Here is a 21,553-nt window from a genome sequence, read left to right as displayed (position 1 = left end):
GGTGGCATCATAATCCAATGCTCGACAATCGGAGCATCGATTGCGACAACGGCGACTTCCTTTGCGATAAATTTATCGGCTTCATCGCGGAAACCTTGTATGTCGACGACTATGTCCATATTGTGAGATTTTCGTTGGTAAGGTACAAGCTCTTAGCTAAACGTGCGCGTTTGTTCGTGTCTCGTACAAAACTGAATTCATTCTAGCACGTTACATAGTTTCCACTTCGTGAAAAGCGTCATCAAAATTTCCAAAGAAAAAGGAAAGGGAAAATTTTCTAATCGCGTATTACATTACGGTGTATGAATACATGTTGGTGAACGAGCATTAAAAGCTAACCGGAAAAATCGACGATAACTTGACGCGATGCGTCGATTTCTATGACATTATCGAATTCGGCGTGAACGATACAATTAATTGTTTCGGTGAGTGCCTTCTCGAATCTCATTTCTAATTGTAGACTTCTGTGTCTCACGAAATTCCAATGACCGGCGCAATTAGCGGATAGATCGGGTGTAAGATCAAAAGCGAATAACGTATATCCCCGAAAATAATCATCTCTACTTATGGAATTTCCCTCGTTCAAAAAATGGATACCCGTCTTCGAGAAGTGCGTATGATAAGCTTCGATGTAAAGCGGTTCGCGAGACGAGAAAACCGGTTGTAACGGTCTACTGGGTATTTGTGTACCGTCGACGTAAAGCAAAAAAAAATTTATTCCGTAATTTTGGAAATTACACGGATTCAATTGTCTGTCACCGTTAAACGCTTTATTATCGACGAAACCTACTATTATTCGTTTCGGTAATTGTCCCAGTATTACATTATCTAACGATTCACCCACAACCCCGCTGTGAATCGTGAATGTTTTAATTTCAACTCTTGTAAGCGGATACTTGTCAGTAACTTTGCTCAGCATTCTAGCATGCGCTAGTAATACTCCGGAGCTTATTTTCGCTCTTCTCACTATTAGGCTTGCATCGAGTATACGAATTTTCGACGTGCAATTAGTTTCTATGAAACAAAACGTATCTTTCGAACGCACGAGTCTCAACTGCACCTCGACGCCATTAATTAAGAATTTATCCTGATTAAAAACGTCGCAATGGAGGTGACCTATAAGATCTAGCGTATGTAACGAGCTCTTGCTATAGCGGTATTGCCTTCCGCTCCTACCGTATCGTCCATATGGCCGGGTGTATCTGCGTCCCATAAGCACGAGGTAAGGTGGGAAGTTATTGCGAGTGATGAATACTTTAACAACGCTTCGATGTACGCGCGGTACGCATAAGCGTTGTTTGGAGGCGACACAAGCTTTTGATTGAAATACACGTCGATTTGATTGAAGATGAAATGAAGAAAATGATTTACGGGGCCCACGTTGACGGCGGCTGCGGAGGCGAGACCGGGTAGCGACTTAGTAACGTTTTTTTTTTTTTTTTTTATATTAAACACCTGTTATGATGTTTTTTCATTACGATCTAGTTTTACAACTAATAAGTAATTTGTATTTGACTTAATTTACTATTGGATGATCTTGGATTACTAAGCACTTATCCATTGATAGTACCTTAGTTTTTACTGTCTAATATAAAACACAAGTTTGTCGTGCATTAATTTACAACATTATATTAGTTCGAAAGGTTTTACTCTCTTTAATCTTCTTACTAAATTATCATTGTCCAGGAGTCGCTTTGCTTCGTCGTTGACATGTTGACAGAGTCTATGTTTGTGGCTCTTGGCGAATTTCTTAATTACATTATCGACAAATTCTACTTGTAGATCCTTATGTAGATTGTCGTTACGTATGTACCATGGTGCATTTGCTATATCGCGGAGTACTTTGTTTTGGAATCGTTGAATTATGTTTCTGTTACTTTGACGGGTACAGCCCCAGAGCTGAATGCCATAAGTCCATATTGGTTTAAGGACTTGTTGGTAGAGCAAAAGCTTGTTATATGTTGACAGGGAAGAGTATCTTCCGATTAACCAGTACATTTTTTTGTATTTGAGGCTGAGTTCTTCTTTTTTCTTTTTTACATGAGGTTTCCACCGTAGCTTTGCATCTAATGTCATACCTAGATATTTGGCCGTGTTCAAGTAAGGAGCTACTTGATGATTTATATATACCGGTTTGTAGTCTATCCTTTTATTGGTGAAATCAACATGAACAGATTTCGATTCATTTAATTTAATTCGCCATTTCTTTGTCCAGCATTCTATTTCGGCGATGGCTGCTTGTAGTTTTTCTGTTGATTCAATATTATTATCACCAACTGCCATAATTGCGGTGTCATCGGCAAATGTAGCAACAATATTATTTTCTAACACAGGTAGGTCGCTAGTATATAGGAGGTATAGGACCGGCCCCAATACACTGCCTTGCGGTACTCCTGCTTTGATTTCCTTTAAGTCAGAATAAGCATCTTCTTGCTTAATCCTGAAGTATCTTCCTGATATATAGGATTGTAATATTTTTGTATATTGTACAGGAATGAGTATTTTGAGTTTATGCATTAATCCTTCATGGCAAACTTTATCAAAAGCTTGTGCCACATCCAGGAATATTGTGGAGCATACCTTTTTTTCCTCTAACGTTTTTTCAATTATGCTTGTTATTCGGTGTACTTGATCGATTGTAGAATGACTATTCCGAAAACCAAACTGGTGATTTGGGATTAGGTTTTTCCTCTCTATGATAGGTTTCAGTCTTTTCAAAAGAAGCTTCTCGAACAATTTCGACATTATTGGTAATAAAGATATTGGCCGGTATGAGGTTGCTTCATGTGGCGATTTACCTGGCTTAGATATCATAATAACCTCTGCTAATTTCCAACTTTGAGGTACGTATTTTAATCGAAATGAAGCGTTGATTAGATTGGTTAATTTCACCAATGCATTTCTTGGAAGCTCTTTTAGTATTTGTCCGGTTATTAAATCAAATCCAGGGGCTTTCTTTGGATTAATGTTGTTTTTAATCATATCTTTGATCTCTGCTGGCGATGTTGAGGGGATTGCTTTATTGTCCTGATTTATTTTTGTATTGATTGTATTGATTGTATCATTATCCTCTCCTATATTGGGTTGGAATATAGATTCTAGATGTTCTGCGAATTTTATTGCTTTTTGTTCATTGTTTCTAGCCCAGCTTCCATCTGTGTTTTTAATCGGCGGAACTTGCATGATGGGTCTCTTGAGTTTTTTAGTTGTTTTCCACAGTGAGTAATCTGTATTTTTATCACTTGTCAATTCTCTCAGGTAGGCACTTACAGAGTCATTTTTAAATTGTTTAATTGTATTTCTCAGTTGCGACGTGAGATTATTCAATATAGTTTTGTCTTGTGGAGCTCTAGTTTGGTGCCATTTTCTTCTTGCTTTTCGTTTTTCTGCAAGTAACTCTCTAATTTCTCGTGGATAGTTATTGCCTTTTAGCCTCTTTTTGATTTCAGGGGTATTCTTCCATGCTGCTTGCTGAATATTAATAACAAATTTCTCTACTTCCGAGTCCAATTGTTCTTTTGTTTGTAAGGGTACTGCTAGTTTAATTTTTTCTTCTAAGCTTCTTCTGAAATTTGCCCAGTCTGTCTTTGTGTTGGTAAGAACTGGATTATTCGCTTTTTGAATGATATTTTCACTTAGTGTTAGCATGATAGGAGAGTGGTCCGAATTCATATCTTGGTAATCTTCAATATGTAGGTAGTTGCATGAAACGTTTTTAATTATGAAAAAATCAATTAAATCGGGAATCTTAGCCGGATCAGTGGGCCAGTAAGTCGGTTTTCCAATTGAAAGAGGTTCACATTTATATTCTTTTATTGCATTAAGAAGTTCTTTTCCTTTAGTGGTTATCAGCCTTGATCCCCAATACGTATGTTTTGCATTGAAGTCTCCACCAATGATGAATCTATTTCCGATATTTTTAAATACTTCCATGTATTGCTTCTTCTTGATTGCATGTTTTGGCGGACTATACACACTTGCTATTGTTATAGTACATTTTTTTGTTTTAATGTTAACCGCCATTACCTGTATTTCTTCTGTTTCAATTTTTGATTCTTCATTATGGTAGATGTTTTCTTTAATTATAATTCCACTTCCACCCTTAGCTGAATTATCAGGATGTAGGGCATGATAGAATTTATAGTTTCTTAGTTTTATGTATGTTTGTTTAGTGAAGTGCGTTTCTGATATAAGGCACACATCAATTTTATTTGTGTCTAGGAATGCTTGTAGTTCATGTTGATGTTTTAATAGTCCGTTTGCATTCCATGATAGTATTCTTAGGGAGTTAGCCATTTTTCTTTGATTTAGGGATTGCTCCCTTAGTGCACTTTTCTAGTATTTTTAAACGCTCATTATATTCACTGAATTGGGTTTGTTGTTTATCTAATTTTTGTAGGATGATCTTAAGAGTATCATTGATATTATCATCATCATCCTTAACAATCTGGGAGTAGGTTTTTCGCGTATTTTTTGGTTGTGGTTGAAATGTTTGTTTTCTGGAATTTTTATCTTCATTTAGTATTATTTTATAATTTATTTTTTCTGATGATTTTTGAGTATTAATGCTTTTAGTATTTTTATTTTTAAGTCTTTGCATCTCCTTTGCTACCATGCATCCTCTATAGTTGGCTGGATGATTTTCTCCACAATGAACACATTTTGGTAACTCATTATCTTTTTTCTTACATTCTTTAAAATAATGTTTTCCAGCACATTTAACGCATCTTGGTTCTCTGTTGCAATATTGTTGGGTATGTCCGTACGCTTGACACTTTTTGCATTGCGGTATCAATTTATTTGTTTTAAGTGGTTGAATTTCCACTTTACAATTCATAATATTGCTGATTTGGAAGATTTTGTTAATATCTTCTTCTGTGTCGAAGGATAACACAAACATATCTAATGGTTCTTTCCTTTTCCAGCTTTGTTTGTTAACTACATTTTGAACTTTAAACCCTTGTCTTGTCAAGTCCGCTATTATGTTTTCTTCCTTGCTAGAATGATGTAGATTTTTAGCCATAACACGTATGGGTCTTATCTGTTTATTTTCATACGAGTGAAAGCTGAGGTTATTAGTTTTTAGAATATTAACTAATTGTCGGTAGGCATCACTATTTTTTGCATTAATTTTAATATTATTTTTATTCATAACTTTTACTTGGAAGTCATTTTCTGCTATGTCTTTCTTAATAATATTATAAAATTCATCATAGTTTTGAATATCATCCATCATAATTGGTGGTGGTAATGATGTCTTTTTTATTTTTGTCTCTGTTTCTGTTGGTGTCCCCGTAAGTTTTTTTATTAGTTGAGGGGGAGTAAGAGATGTGTTTAACTTTCTTTTCTTATTTTTATTTTTAATTCTAATCCATTCTGTCTCTTTAGCTAACTCTTCGTCATCAGTTTCGTAATTGATATTATTGATAGTACTCTGTGGCGTACTCACTCCTTCCGATTTCAGCTTTCTCAGCTCTGAGCTCAATTCATTCAGCTGTTGTTGCAGTTTGTTTACTGTTTTCTCCAGCGATTTTCTAATCATCGTTTCTTTTTTCCATTCTTTATAATAGTTGAGGTGTTGTTCCCTCTCATGTTGTTCGCTGTCTATCTCCATTCCAGAGCTGATTGCTGAAGAATTTTTTATAATATTGCTCAAAGATTTTAAGGATGGTGATCTCAATAACCTAGAGCTTTTTTTAAAGGGGTCATTAGGCTGCAATAGTTGGCTCTCCCCAGAATCCATAGAGCCGACCTCTTGAGAGGGTGGATTTTCCAGTAATACTGGTCTGCCACCTGGGGTAATATTTCCTGTCGTTTTATCCATTGCATTATAATGATTTAGTAGTTTATACCTTCTGCCAGGTGGTTTTTACTGCCATTCCTCTGGAAATCAGACGCAGACCAGAAAGCCGCTCAGTATGAGTCAGACGCTTCTGGATCTATTGGATTTTAGTGGACTTTTACCACAAGCATTCCTTACTGCGGGTATTTCTATTGCCCTAACCGCCGGGCTGACTTAGTAACGTGTGTGTAAGATTTAAATATTCTTCTCTGTGACCCGGAATGACGAATTCTAGCGGAGAGTTGTCCGAAAGCAAGGCCGGGTTTGTAATGAATCCATTGCGAACTTTCGATGCTAGTTTGCGTGGGCGGTAAAGAGAAGAGATTGAGCTCGTTTTTTAAACACTCGCTCGAGTGTGTGTGAAGAAATGACATTCTTTTCTATCACCGCCCGCTTTACCAACGTTATTGTTACGGACAAACGTATTTAGAATAATGGCGATTATGAAAATATATCGTATACTATGCGCTTTTTACCGCTATTAGCTTTACGCCGTTTCGCGGACGACTTGAGTCTTTTTACAGTCGAACGATTTTCTCTCGTATTATTTTTAGTTTTTTTTTGTATTTGTTCTTTTTTTCCTACGCGACTTGATTTTCGATAAACTTTTTTTATTTGTCTTACGCCGTTTACGCGACGCGGTTACTGAGGATTTAGCGACGTGAGTCTTAAGCCCGCCGAAAGGAAACTGCGCTACATAATTTTTTTCATCTGATTTATATTTCGTATTTTTTATTAGACTACTTATTTTTTCCCTAGCTTTTCTCTTAAGATTGTTACGCGATTATTCAAAATGATGTTTGACAGCTACCTTTAACGGCATTTTATTTTCAACATCCTCGATTATATTAACCCCGGCCCGCAAAGCTTCTTTACCCACTGCCCCTAGACCTCTAGTTAAATAAGACAATACACGTCTGAACATTCCTCCAAGAAAACTACCTATTCCATGACCTCGTTGATGGGGTGAACCGACAAAAACTCGTGGAATTCCACCGCCGTGAGTTCCACCGTTTTGTAATTCATTATAATACTCCGAATAATAATCCATATTAATAAATAAATCCCTTCTTTCTTATCAAAAAATCTTTACAGAGTATTTTTGAAAATCTAATTTATACGTGTAAAATGTTAAGTCACCGTTAACGTGCCGGATTCAAATGGTATTTTTTTCCAGTATCGTTTTTTATATCGATTTCAATCCGTCGGAAATTTGTTAGGCGCACCGGGATATAATGCAGAGGTGAGAAATGTTTCACTTGATTTGTTCCAAATTCGTAATCGCGCCCACCCCACAGGCACTATTCGGAGAAGAGGAGTTTGCACATTGCCTGTTATTTAAGGCTCGCAAATATCACAATAAACAAATAGTTTATCGGGAATACCCCGCGCCAAACTACACGCTTCGTAACTATAGAATCCCTCGCGACGTACTCCATTTTTGTCAAGAGAACCGAGTTTAAAAAAAATTGAAGTAAATTTTTCTTTGGAATTAAGTTTAGATGTCGTGAGCATAGAACAATAGTGACTTTTCCTTTTAGGAGCGTTATAAAAAAAATCAGCTAAACTGAGCATTTGCAGAAGTCTATCGGAAAAATGCATATAATGAATCAGATTGCAACCAGCAGGACACGCGAGGGAGAACAAAATACTACCGCCTGTAAATTTTTCTTGCTCCAAACAAAAATGGGAACCGACTTCTTTGCATGACGAATTAATCATGGAGACGAACTCTTCCATGTTATTATAAACGCCACACGGTATTACGGCTTCTTTCGAAGTTAACACCTTAGCTTTTTTATTTTTTTCTTTAACTTGAGGATCAATATCGACGAAACTGAGTGAATTTTCTTCGCGTCTTATATGAAAAAAAGTATTAGGGAATTGGATTTTGCTCAACGCGACTTCCCATTCACCGTGTAAGTGCAGCGATTGAGGTAATTCCGTAATGAACGACGAAGTTTTATTGTTGGGGAAATAGCGCATACTGCTATTGCTTGGAAGAACCAGAAGAAATTGATCTGCCCTCAATTCGAAGAATAGTTAAATTCGAAGCGGGTATCCAGGAGTTAAATTATTAATTTAGAAGGATAACCTTGCCAGCTAACTAATAATTGTTTATTGTTACCGCGTCCTCTGCTTTATATCACACGATCGACGATAAATTCCTTGTCGCGTAAGTCTTTAATAACCGGTGCTAATTCTTGTTTGCAAAAATTTCCGTCTATAACTTCACCCGATAAATCGCTTAATCAAGAGACACGGTAGTGTCTCGCGACCAGTTAAGGGCGTAGCGGAGACACCGTGTATCTTAACGCGAGTCGGACATTTGAGTCTTTATAATATTTCGAATCCTCAATAATGGCTGAAGCAATCGAGTTTATACTAGACTTAATCGATAGATTGAGTTCGAATTATATAATAAAAGTGTCTTTATTTCTGCTCTACGTGATTTGTAAGCAGAGATATATAAATGCAAAGTCGAAATATGAAAAATTTCTATTAAGAAACGTCCCCGTCATCATTATCATCATTATCATCATCATTATCATCATCGACCACGCATACATAGTAGTATCGTGCTACACGTATTCACACGTATACAACACATGCGCACACATATATCACACGTACACAACACATGCAAGATGCATGTAGTGGTAATTTTGTCCATCTCGCACGTTTTACAACAGATGGCGATAGTGGCGCTCCGCCATATCGGCAGCGTGCGGGGTTATGTTGGCTAACTCTCTCTCTCTCTCTCTCTCTCTCTCTCTCTTTCTCACACACACACGCACACACACACACACTCTCTCATTCTCACTCACTCACTCATTGTTCGTCTTGTGTACTTATTTAGTACATTCATGATCGGCAGCGTGCGGGGTTATGTTGGCTAACTTTCTCTCTCTCTCTCTCTCTCTCTCTCTCTCTCTCTTTCTCTCTTTCTCACACACACACACACACACTCTCATTCTCACTCACTCACTCACTGTTCGTCTTGTGTACTTATTTAGTACATTCATGATTAAACATCTATATGCATTAATGTGAAATTTACTTACAATTAGTTTACTTGAAATATTCAATCTCTAAAGTGTTTATCTTATAAGATAGACAAAAAAATCTGAGTAAATAATAAGAAAAAAAAACAAGGATTATTATTGTCATAATTTTTTATCAATTAAATACTCTCAACTATCCAATAATTAAATAAATACGTACAAATGTGCGCGCGTGTACACACATACACCTATTGATATTAAAGAGATTGAAGGAGAGGAAGGAGAAGATAAAAATTTAAATATTCACATATATTTTCAAATATTATATATGAATTTATAGTTTACATATCTAATTAATAATGAATTTCTAATTATATTAAACATATCAAAATAAAGACATACATGTATTTATCAAATGAATAAAATTATTGAATACAGACTTAAAAAATTAATTAATTAAACATATTCCAAATTTAGAAAAAATAAACTTTATTTATATATGCAACAGCTTTTTAAACTAAATTTTTAAATTCTATTTTATATTAGACAATTATCTCAATCAACATCTACGTCCACATTAGCTGCACTGCAGACTACCTCTACAGCCACATTATCTGCTCCGCGGATATAGCGTTATGCCAATACGATACATTACATGTACTTACTTACTTGCCTTTACTGTACCAACTCTTGTTCTTTCCACGTAATCATGTTTTTACAGTTATCGTTTGCTGTATATCTTCCAGCAAACTTTATTTCGTGTGAAGTGTATTTAATTAATTAAATCTCTGCGAAAGATTGAGAAGATGAAGGGATAATTCAAACTATGAAGACATGGTTACATGGAAAAGACAAGAGTTGATACAATAATAAAGACATACATGTATTTGTATCCTGCTGGCATAAGGTTATAGAAGTTGATTGAGATTGAAAAATAATAATGAAAATAATAAAAAAAATAAAGACACATGTATTTGTATCGTGCTGGCATAAAGTTATAAAAGTTGATTGAGATTGAAAAATAATAATAAAAATAATTAAAAAAAGGAAATATTCAATCATCATTTAAAAGCATATTTGAAATCTGTAGAATAAACAGTTTTTGCAAAAAATGTGGAGCATTTGAGCTCTAGTAAGTCTAAAAATAAATGTAAACATCAATTAATAATAACTGATGTTATATATATATTATATATATAAACCAATTTGTTGCAATATTCACTATAAAAGGTTGTAAGGGTAAGATGGCTAAAAGTGAATAATTTAAAAGATAGTTAACATAATTTTACATAAACTGAAATATTTCATAAAATAAAATATTTGTAATATTTCGAAGTTTATGTAAGATTATGTAAAAATTATACCTTTACAACTTTTTATAGTAAATATTGCGAGGAATCGATTTATATGAGAAAAATTAAGGTAATTCTATTTTGAAAATATAAGTGACCTTTAAATAACCTTGAAAATCGCCGTTTAGGAAAAAGTCTGTGTCAACTTTTTCTTTTTCGAAATCCTGCAACTTTTATCTAAATTTAATAGAAAATGTATAAAAAATGCTCGACATTAGTACACACACACACACACACACACACACACATATGGGTAAATTTATATAAATAGGGTGCTTTAGGAGGAATGATCAGGATTCTAGGATATGATTGTACACATCATTTTAAGCAAAGAAGTTTAGATAAACATGTTTAATAATTGTTCTATTCCGGTCATAAAAATATACAAAAATGAATGATATAATCTCTAAAAACTCATCTTTAAAAAAAGGTAAAAAAAGGCGACCAGTTAAGGGCACGCCATTAACAAAAATGATCCATTGCAAACCTATGTAGAATCCTATGAAAAATTAATCATTGCAAACCCACGTAGAATCCTAGGCAAAATTAACCATTGCAGACCCATGTAGAATCGTACCCATTGCAAACCTATGTAGAATCCTATGAAAAATTAACCATTGCAAACTCATGTAGAATCCTATGAAAAATTAACCATTGCAAACCCATGTAGAATTGTATTAAAAATTATCCATTGCAAACTTATGTAGAATCCTACATTGCAAACCCATGTACAATAGAATTGTATGAAAAGTTATCGATTATAAACCCATGTACAATCGCAACAAAAGTAATGAAATAAAAAAAAAATTGCGCCAAGTGAAAGTAGAAACTTGTACCAGTGGAAAATTAAAGTTGCAGACATATATAGAGTCGTATAATGAATCAGTAAAAATTTAAATTTGCAAATGTAGAATCGTACCATAAAAAAACTTATCTTTTAAAAAAAAAGATAAACAAGATGCCAAGTCCATGCGCCATGTGAAAAAGAAATAAAAAAATTTTAGTTAAAAAAACTGGGAGCGCTGCTAAATAATATTCTAACAATATTAAAATTAAATTGTTACTTTTAAACTCATTACAGTTAAAATATGTTTTGTGTTTAAATTAATTAATGTTACTTTAAGGTGCATTGTAATTTTGAAACTTAGCAGCGCGCCTAGTTTTTTTAACTAAAATTTTTTTATTTCTTTTTCACATGGCGCATGGACTTGGCATCTTGTTTATCTTTTTTTTTAAAAGAGAAGTTTTTTTATGGTACGTAATGATTCTACATTTGCAAATTTAAATTTTTACTGATTCATTATACGACTCTATATATGTCTGCAACTTTAATTTTCCACTGGTACAAGTTTCTACTTTCACTTGGCGCAATTTTTTTTTTATTTCATTACTTTTGTTACGATTGTACATGGGTTTATAATCGATAATTTTTCATACAATTCTATTGTACATGGGTTTGCAATGTAGGATTCTACATAAGTTTGCAATGGATAATTTTTAATACAATTCTACATGGGTTTGCAATGGTTAATTTTTCATAGGATTCTACATGAGTTTGCAATGGTTAATTTTTCATAGGATTCTACATAGGTTTGCAATGGGTACGATTCTACATGGGTTTGCAATGGTTAATTTTGCCTAGGATTCTACATGGGTTTGCAATGATTAATTTTTCATAGGATTCTACATGGGTTTGCAATGGATAATTTTTGTTAATGGCGTGCCCTTAACTGGTCGCCTTTTTTTACCTTTTTTTAAAGGTGAGTTTTTAGAGATTATTCATATACGCGGGGTTTTCTCTATTCGAGAACTCGATGAATTCGAAATATCTCCTCGTTCCACTTCGCCTCGTATCCTTTCTCAAAAGTTACTTTTGCTCTATTGACGCGTACTAAATCGTCGATATTTAGCCTTTTGTTTACGTCCACGCTTCTTTTTCTTTTCTTTATTGTTATCCCATTGTCGTTTCATATTTTCACACGCGGTACGAGCATTTTCTCGCGTAACGACAGCGGGTTGCATTTTGATGGTGAAATGACGAGTATGATTGTAAGCGTGAACAATATCTTGTAAAATATCAAAGTAACGACGTGTATTTTTATGCGTAAAATAACGCCACCGCTCTTTGAGTGTTCTATTAAATTGTTCCACTATAGACGCTTTAATATCGGGATTGCGCGTTACACGAAAACGGATGTCTTTTTCTTTTAAGAAATTTTGTACAGGACGGGCAAAAATTCTTTGCCTTTGTCGGTTTGTAATGTATACAGGTAATCGACCCTCGTTTCTCGAAAATATTTGCTGAAAGGCCTTTATTACGCAGGTGGCAGTTTTGTCACGTAAAGGTTCTACCCAAGCAAATTTACTAAGCACATCGATAACCGTTAGTAAATAAGAATAACCGTCATTATAGCTCTTGAGATTACGAGGATTGATCAAATCGGCTTCCCATAAATCATCGATATTTGTTACGTTATAATGTAAACAAAGAAATTTTCGTCGTACTGGACGATGCAGCGTGTATGCATCCTGCGATTTAAGCCACTCGACGACTTTGTTACGCGTAAAATTCTGTTTAACGGCTCGCGATAAATTATCCACCGCAGAGTTGCCTGCATAATGCGCGGGGTCGTAATACAATTTTTCGAATTCCATTAATTGAGATTTATCCAATCGAGTAAACTTCTTCTTCTCTTTGACGGAGAAACCACGCTACGTGCTAATGTTCTATCGTCGTCACCGTCGTCGTCACCTTCCTTGTCGGCGGATATAAATTGCGTATCTCCTTCGATTTCACTTGCTTCGTCTAACCTGTGACCGTACAATTTTGAACGTGTGATCGGAGTGGAGGATCCGCGAGGTAACGCGGAAAGTAATATAGCGAGATCGCGTGCCTGCTTTTAATAACTTTTGATTTCCTATGAGACGCGGTGACGTACCTATGTCACGTAGTAATCGAGCAAACTGATTTCTTCCGGTTGCTTCTACCGTTTTTCTCTCGCGTACCGCATCGTTTATAAGTTCCGCGATATTCGAACCCTCCACAATGTCGCCGTCTATAGTTACGAGCCCTTGTCTATTCCAGTTAATCTTAGATGACGGAGTATCGAGCAGGTTTCATTAGCAAGCGTGCTTTACTACGATAACTTTTCGGAACACTATTAAGTATTTTTTGCATCATTTCCGCTGATTGAGTGCGTTTTTTTTCAAAACTACTACTAGCGGCGCTAATGTTACCGTCGCTGCTAATTAAAGTTTGCGTTTCCATAAGTTCATCGTCATCATCAATGTTATCATCCTCCTGCTCTTTTGTGTCTTCGTCCTGCTCTCCATCGCGTTCACCGCTTGCGTGCACATCTTTGCGTAGAAGTTTTCTCGCAGCACGAACAAACTGAAGATAACGCTAAAGTACCTCCTTATACATTTTCCATCTTTCGTCCTCGCTGATCTGAGGCGTGAGATTCAGAATACGCCACATCTCTGCATCGAGCCGTGACAAAGGAGTTCCCGGGGTCCGTACGGAATTATTATTATCATTTTCCACATTCGATATCTTGGTAATTTTATTCGATAAATTATCGGCCGGTGCGTTAGAAGAAATTTCCGGTTGTCGCTGCAGTCTTTCGAGATTTTCCGACGAAATTAAAACCATTTTTTTTGCTTTTTCCATTATTGAATCATAAATATTTTATCTTTTTCACATTTGGCGCAACAAATATACACAGAATAGCGCCCCTTTATTAATCTCCAATGATCCGGGATAATATAGCTTCGAGTATAGGAGCAATAAGATAGGGTAAAAATCCGCCGCGTTGTATCAATAGTTTTCTCTTAACTTTCAAATTACCTTTTTTCGCAGCAATACGCCGTAGGATCGATTTATGTCTAGCAAAGCGTTTTTTTCACTACTTGCAAGCGGTACGTTACCTTTAAGAGTATTGAAAACGCACTCTTGAATACACTTTATGAGATTATTATTGACGGTACGTAAAAACGCTGTTCTTTGATTTTTTTTCAGATAACATAAAGTTTTCAAAAGACTCGTGTTTCTTTCGCCAATAGATCGTCTAGCAATTTTTACCGCCCCGACGGATGAATTCTTTGACGACGATGATGCCGATTGCGATTTTTTTTTTTTACCATCGCAGTGTAATTGCACGAGTGACAAGTCGTGTGTGAATACGAGTCTTTTATACGCCTCCGCCTCTTTTGATCGATCTACGTAGAATGTACGCGTAATGCAGCTTATCGTTGGAAAAGATACACGTCCGAAATCAATATTCATCTGGAGTCGATTGTTTTCAACCAAGCAATAAATACCCGTGAGGCTTGAGGTAGCATCGTAGTACGCTTCTTCCATAAACTTAGGATCGTCCGGATATACTTGACGCGCTAAATACCGAATTTGCGCACGATCGCGTAGATTTTTGAAAACTACTATGTAATTCGCATTGAGAGATATGTCGCGTTGTCCGCGTCCCTGATGGAAGAGATTTTGCGAAATGAGAATAACACTGAGATTCTTATGATGGCTTCCTTTAGTAAACAGATCTACGATAACATTGCACGATGACGACTCTCTCATAAGATCGTCGATTATCACTAATTTCGGGGTGAGTGGATCGTAAGAATAATCTTCCGGGCGCGGTAAACTCGTGAAATTCGATTATATTTTTGTTCAAGTTTATCGGAACGTTATTTGCATATACATTCTTTTTTTTTACGCTACTCTTCTCTTCTCTTTCATTTTCGTCGTATTGCAGTTGTTGATAGGCATTTTGCCACTCGACGTAATAAAATAAAATTCTCTCGAATCGAGCATCGGACACGTCGGACAAATAAGTGCCACGCGAGAAATTTTTCGCGTTTTTTCATCTGCATAGAATCGGGTGAATAATATTAAACACCGGGTAACGCTCCAACATAAGACTGATTATCGATAGTATTGAATAAATGTGGAAAAATGCCTTTATTCGTACCTTCTGCCAGTCCAAAAGCTTTGGGTAATTTGGATAAACGCATCGGCATGTAATTGATAATATCGATAAATTTCGTATGACCTAGCGTTAATACAACTATTTTCGTACCGTTTAAAATGACTCGAGGCTCTAAGACATGGTTTTCCACGATATATTTCAAAATAAATTGCGCGTCAAATGACTTTGCGTTATGCGATGCAAATTATTTGTTTAAAATATTTCGTCGGCCGCGTTACGAAATCTACAAATTCTTGCACGGGGTTGCGACGTAATATAAATTCGCGAATACCGCACCAATGACATCGCACCGACATTTCATCTATTTCTGCACACTCCTCGCAAATTTGTTGAGCGACGCAGAGCGTAGATACGTGAATTTTTACATTTGTGCCTTGGAGCGTTTCGTCTTACCTCGTCTCAAAGTCATAAAACACGAATGCGACCCGGCTTTCTACGCGTTCGCGAGTCTGATTAATCGAACCTTCGTCGTCATCGTCGTCGTTTCTCCGCTGATGCTGTTGTTGCTCGCTATTTCCATCCGCGTGTTCGAAAGCGCGCGGATCGGGACGATTATCGCCATGCCGACGAAGGGGAAGCATGTAACAAAAGTGATTTAAAGGTTGAAGAGAACGACACGTAGCGCAATAAGTCGTGTCACATTTGTGTTGTTTATTTTTTTGAATCAAACGTTCGCAATCTTCGCAAAATCGCATAATTTCACAAACACTCCGACGTGATTTATCATCGTATGATTTTGCCGTGCGATGACGCTCCAAGCAGGCATGATTGAAAAATTCACGTCTACTATTATCACACCTAATACGATCCGCAAATGATTGCTCACATGGCGGCTCTCCGTTACATCACGGACATTTATTAGAGCATCGATGCTCTCTCGCATCGGAGCGGTAACTTAAATTACACGGGATGCAATATTCCCACTCGCCTGCTGCTGCATTTAAATTTAAAATTACATCGAAATGTTTATTATTTGAACGGTATAATAGATTTAGACAGGTTTTTATTTTTCGCTGCAGAGTGGTTAGAAATACGTTTCCATCGAATAGCGGATTACCGCCTCGACCAAAAGTATCGTCGTTATATATTATTATCGCGACATTTTCGCTTGCGAGATATTGCTGAAAACGCTCGATTTCAACAATTCCACTCCCTTTCTCCGGAATCGTGACACCGGCATTCCTCGTAAGTTGCAACGCTAACTTGCGCTGTAACACCAAGTTTTGTCTTCTCATCGCATTCCATTTCGCGTGTAACTCTCCCGTGCGTAAATTTCCACGCTTGTTAAAAATTAGAGCTGATACAAGCGCGCAAGGAAGACATAAATTATCGGTATTGGAAATTGTTAAAATCGAGCGTTTAGCAATAACATCGGGCGTAAGCCCGTTACGTCCGCGACCAATGGGAGGGGTGACTTTAAAAACGCGAATGTTAAATTCTTGCGCTATATCGTGTCCTCCGCAGCTTTGCGCTAACGAGCTTACGAGTTCCCAAATATTTTTGTAAGTCAAATCTCGCAAAGGTCGGAACGATATACCTGCGGAGCCGCGGGTTAAACTTGCGGAATCGAAAGACATACCGACGTAATCCCTCGGTTCGCACGAATGCAACGCGTACTCGTGAAGTTCGCGAAACGCATTTTCTAATCACTCATACGCGTTTGCTCCTTCGGGTATCGGCCGAATACGAAAACTAATTTCCCGTCCTTCTACACCAAAAGTTCTAAACCGACGCACGTTTTCCGCTAACATTATTATATCTAAAATTACCATCAGCCTCTTGATTCGCTATTTCTTCCTCCGCTTCTTCTTCTTCTTCTTCCTCTTGTACACCAGCTAAATGTCGCTCTTTGACATCGTCAGAAGTTTCCTCACCGGAGCGGGTTTGAAAATCTTCTCCTTGGTGTATTTCGACGTTCCTTCGCCACTCTGTACTGTGAGAAATAAAAAATTATATTAACAAAATAAAATATTTAATAAAATATTACTCTCTTACGTTTGAATTTTTATTAATAATGTGAAATTGTTGTTATTAATAATTATGTTAAGTTCACTCACGTTTTAATATTCTTTTATCGGGCCATTTGTATCACCCTGCGAGGGTTAATACTCCGGTAAATATGAAACTTCGGGAACGATGTTAGGAGAGAAAGAAATTCCTAATAAAATTTTATTTAATTAAAATAAACAAAAAATTTAAACGTAGGAGAAGATTAAGTATAAAATATGCAATTATTACCTTCCTCAGCCATCACCCCGCTATTTTCTTCTTGTTCTTCTTTTTCTTCAGAAAACGCGGCGTTATTTTCATCTCCCGCTTCTTCTTCTTTTTCATCTTCCGTTTGCTCTATTTCTTCTTCTAACTCTTTATCTTCCTCTTCCTCCTCCTCCTCCTCCACCCCCTTCTCCACCTCCTTTTCATCTTCCGAAATCGAGTTTATTTTTTCGTCGATTTCCTCTTCCTGTTCTCGCTCCTCTACGACCACGTTTTCATTAGCCACGTCATCTAATATTCATCAGTCATATATTATTAGTATTTCACATAATTAAAAAATCTTTTGTGTTGATATATACCACTGTAGTATTTTTCTTACTTACTTTCAATCGGAGTAAATATGGCCGCCTCATCGAACGGACTTACTTCGCGAACCCGCGCTTCTTCCACGTCATTGTCACTTTCGGTTAAATCAATAACCGGATGCTCCAGCTCCGGCGTTAACACGATGCGTGCACGGCCTGGAACGTATAACATTTTTATTAAAAAATTTCTTGTTTAATATAATGTTTTCTAGCAGCGCGATATAATTTATGATGTTAAAAACTTACGCGAAGGTCCGGGCTCTGGCGAAGAATCCGCTCGTCGTCTTCTATTTAACCTTAATCTTAGTGATACGGGGCGATTCTCCAGTACACGCAACCGGTTTCTTGTAACGCGTGCGACAGAACGTACGATAGCTAAAGTTTTAGCCATTTAAATAAATAAATAATTAGAGTAGTTTTAATTTATTTATTTATAATTAAGTGTAATAAAAATAAAAACTCACCATTATTATCTTCTCCCCGCAGAACTCGATGAAAATGTAGGAGATATTCTATGTGGCCTGCTGTATTGTTTTCCTTTTCATCACCGAAATAGTATCGCGACTCGATCACCTCACCCGCGATAATCAGTAATTCGCGAAAAACACTAAAATGTCCTAGTCGGAATAATACCGCTAGCACAGCGCTGGGACATTCCCCCGCGAATTTTCCAAAAATATTGAAGCATTTCTCTTCACTCGCGCATGCTAATTCATATATACGGGGGTTGTCCGGAAAGTAATGCGTCGCATTTTTTTAAAAAAGAATTTACTGATCACATAGGTAAAACAACTTAAAATTGTTCGAAGTATGACCCTTCTGCGTCAATACATTTTTGCCAACGCGATTTCCATGCGTCATAAGATTTCTGGAACTCCTTGACTGGGATGCTGTTCAGGGAGGCCGTCGAAGTAGCTTGTACGTTGTCAACCGACTCGAGCTGTTGTCCTTTGAGCTCCCTTTTCAGCCGAGGAAATAAAAAAAGTCCGCCGGGGCCAAACTTTCTTGAGCATTTCAAAAGTTTCCAGCGGCGTCTTGTCCAGCTTCACGCTAAACTTTATCGCATAGCGTTGCTCTATCGTTCTCTCCATCACAAGTTCGACGCGACCACTAAGTAGAGGTTCACAGAATAAGCCGTCCTAACCCTCCAAGCGCATGGAAACAATTGAGCGACCTACCGTTGGAAAGCTAAGGGTACCCCCCTTCCTCCCCAACCGGTCCCATCGCTCTGCGATGTATAGTCGCGTCACAAAAAAAATGCGACGCATTACTTTCCGGACTAACCCTGTATGCTTGGAAAAATTTTTCCCGCTTAAACTCTGCGCTAGTGATAGACAAATTTAAATTACTTTTTTCAAACTCATTATTGAAATTTAATAGTGCACTTGCGTCGAATACGTGAGTACGCGAGAGACGAAATTCAAAAATATAACTAGCTAACTTAACTCCGAGAGCCGTATTTATACGAGTTTATGGGAATCAAGATGAGGAATTTACAGGTATCTTTTCTCGATAGCGATAAAAATTTTATATTTTCTCTGTAGTCAGATTTAAAAATTATATCATTTATATTGTTTGAAAAATTCCCCTTCCACATTAAAAATTATATTGTTTATATTGTTTAAAAAATTCCCCTCCCACATAATTTTTACTATACTACGCATGCATTTTTTCCCTATCGCTTTATTGTTTAAAAAATTCCCCTTTCACATTAAAAATTATATCATTTATATTGTTTAAAAAATTCCCCTTCCTCATTTTTATTTATCTGCGCATGCATTTTCTCCCTACCACTTTTCTATTTTATCTTTTTTCTTATAAATTTTCTTGAAAATCTTCGCTCTCTCGTCTTTCATCGTCCGGAATTTCAAGTTTGTTAGTAAAAAGATAGTTAGTTAGTAGAAAAGTTTGTTAGTAAAAAGTTCTCGATTTTTCGATTTTACCGCGTCTTTGATTATTAAATCTTTGATTTTCTACGCGGTAGCAACTACCATAAACAATCTTAAGAAAATCGAGCAGCAACCGCGCATGTTGCTGTCAACAACATACGGATTGAATTCATCCTACACGAAGAAAATTCAAATGAGTCTTACGGCGGAAGACAACGTCGAACTGGATTTTCTGCCTGCTGTTAAATTAACATCTCACGGAGCTGCAGGGATTTGCTTTGACATGGAATCGTGGCAAAAATTTCAAAAAAACATGGAAACAATGTCGAACTACTTAAACGATGATAAAATTAATTTGAGCTCGATTATCTTTAACAAGATAATTATAAATTTCACTATCACATATGGTGCTAGAGTCATACTAATAACGTATCGTGAAAACGAACAAAAAAATCTTTCTTCTAAAACTGCGGAGGATACGAACGCAAACGGACCGAAGGCGAAGAAACGTAAAACTTACAACATTGCGATAGTCATGCAGAAAACGACTTTTTAAGGTGTAGAAAATATAAAATTAAGATTTAGAAAGAACAGGGCCAACTATAACGAGTATATTAAATTAGTGAGAGATGTAATGTCAACACATAATTACTTTATTTCTTAGTAAATACAATGATAATAATAAAAAATAAACGTTTCGGCTGTTACCTCAGCCTTCTTCAGTAGATATAAAAAAACAATAAAAAATTCTTTTAAATAAAATTATGAAATATTACGCATTAGAGCCTATTTTTTAATGAACCTTTGGTTTGATGAGTCATTAAATTTATATTGTGTTACGCTTATATCATTTATTAAAATAGATATTGTTTCTAATCGGCTAACCATTTTTAACTAAGATGGTAAACTTTTAATTATGTCAAAAAACATGTAAACGAGCTCACTGTTGTTAGTAGAACAAGTTGACAGTCCATTCCACGTCATCAATCCTTTTGAACATTATTAGTTGAAAATATCGTCAGAACCGCTTGATATGAGAATTGAAACAATTAGATGTTATCCAGCATCAAAAAGTTAGTCCCCATCATCAAGCATATTTCCGGGTAAGTTCATCATTCAACTATATTTCACCGTGTTTGTCTAAGTATATTTTTATTTTTTTTGGTATATTAATTTATATTAATAAGTTATTTTTTATATGTAAAATCTTGATTATGATTAAAAGTGCTTACTTAAATTGATGAGTAGTCAAGATTCCGCCAAGTCAATGTGTTCATTATACAGAGTCACAATATGATGTGTCGAATTCAAACCGTGACTCCTATTATTATTACTATTTATTTATAAGACAATTCTTCTAGAATGTCAAAATATGACTCGTCAAGCATATCGGTATCTTTTTTTAAGTTTAGACCGTTTTTTTGTTCCTTTATATGAATCATTTCAGAAACATTTCTCTTCTGAAAATTAGATTCGGAATCTAAAATTTTTATGTCTTCCCAATTAAATGAGTGTTGGTAATTAAGAATATGTTCCAAGATGACCGAGTGCTTTGACGAATCTAACTTTATATTATTTACATGTTCTTTAACTCTCGTTTTAAGTTGTCTTTTAGTTTGGCCAACATATGTCGCATCGCAATCGCGACATGAGATCTTATAAATAACATTGGAATTAGTTAAAAATTGATTTTTATCTTTATAAACCTTGATAAATCAATTGAGTTTATTAAGACAACGATAACCTATGGTCATTTCTGTTTTTTTGATAGATGATGCGATTTTGTCAGAAATGCTATTCACATAAGGAATAACAAAGAAATTCTTTTTTTCATTATCTCCAGCTATTTCAGGAACATTAGTAATATTATTATCATTAGTCAAGATATT

At 36.0% G+C, this 21,553-nt stretch overlaps 2 protein-coding genes across 4 annotated transcripts; both read right to left on the bottom strand.

Annotated features, from left to right (window-relative positions):
• Positions 1-334: 334 nt before the first annotated feature.
• On the bottom strand, positions 335-919 carry LOC146722499 (uncharacterized protein F54H12.2-like). The gene has a single exon (XM_085484682.1). It carries the CDS (start codon positions 917-919, stop codon positions 335-337), a length of 585 nt encoding a protein of 194 aa, XP_085340808.1.
• Positions 920-13,917: 12,998 nt separating this feature from the next.
• LOC146722498 (uncharacterized) lies at positions 13,918-19,998 on the bottom strand. 3 transcript variants are annotated; one of them, XM_085484686.1, is made up of 5 exons: positions 18,022-19,998; positions 17,794-17,931; positions 17,435-17,701; positions 17,254-17,354; positions 17,065-17,129 (listed from the first exon to the last, which is right to left on the bottom strand). In XM_085484686.1, exons 1-4 carry the CDS (start codon positions 18,164-18,166, stop codon positions 17,299-17,301), a joined length of 606 nt encoding a protein of 201 aa, XP_085340812.1. In that variant the 5' UTR covers positions 18,167-19,998; the 3' UTR covers positions 17,065-17,129; positions 17,254-17,298. The 3 variants fall into 3 exon arrangements, with proteins under 3 accessions (XP_085340810.1, XP_085340811.1, XP_085340812.1); XM_085484684.1 differs by lacking the exon at positions 17,254-17,354 and having other exon boundaries at positions 13,918-17,129; XM_085484685.1 differs by lacking the exon at positions 17,254-17,354 and having other exon boundaries at positions 13,918-17,129; positions 17,435-17,671.
• Between the last annotated feature and the right edge of the window lie 1,555 nt (positions 19,999-21,553).

Source organism: Nylanderia fulva, unplaced genomic scaffold, assembly GCF_048542155.1.
Source record: "Nylanderia fulva isolate GAGA-0341 unplaced genomic scaffold, ASM4854215v1 Scaffold307, whole genome shotgun sequence".
In the NCBI taxonomy this organism is placed as follows: Eukaryota; Metazoa; Arthropoda; class Insecta; order Hymenoptera; family Formicidae; genus Nylanderia; species Nylanderia fulva.
This window is presented reverse-complemented; position numbering and strand designations above follow the sequence as displayed.

Bases quoted from the DNA above. Each gene is read 5' to 3' on its own strand.
- LOC146722499 (XM_085484682.1), bottom strand. From the start codon at position 919: ATGCTGAGCAAAGTTACTGACAAGTATCCGCTTACAAGAGTTGAAATT.
- LOC146722498 (XM_085484684.1), bottom strand. From the start codon at position 18,166: ATGGCTAAAACTTTAGCTATCGTACGTTCTGTCGCACGCGTTACAAGA. The intron at 17,932-18,021 runs GTAAGTTTTTAA...TATACGTTCCAG, and splicing joins GCCAGAGCCCGGACCTTCGC to GCCGTGCACGCATCGTGTTA. The intron at 17,702-17,793 runs GTAAGTAAGAAA...GATGAATATTAG, and splicing joins CATATTTACTCCGATTGAAA to ATGACGTGGCTAATGAAAAC.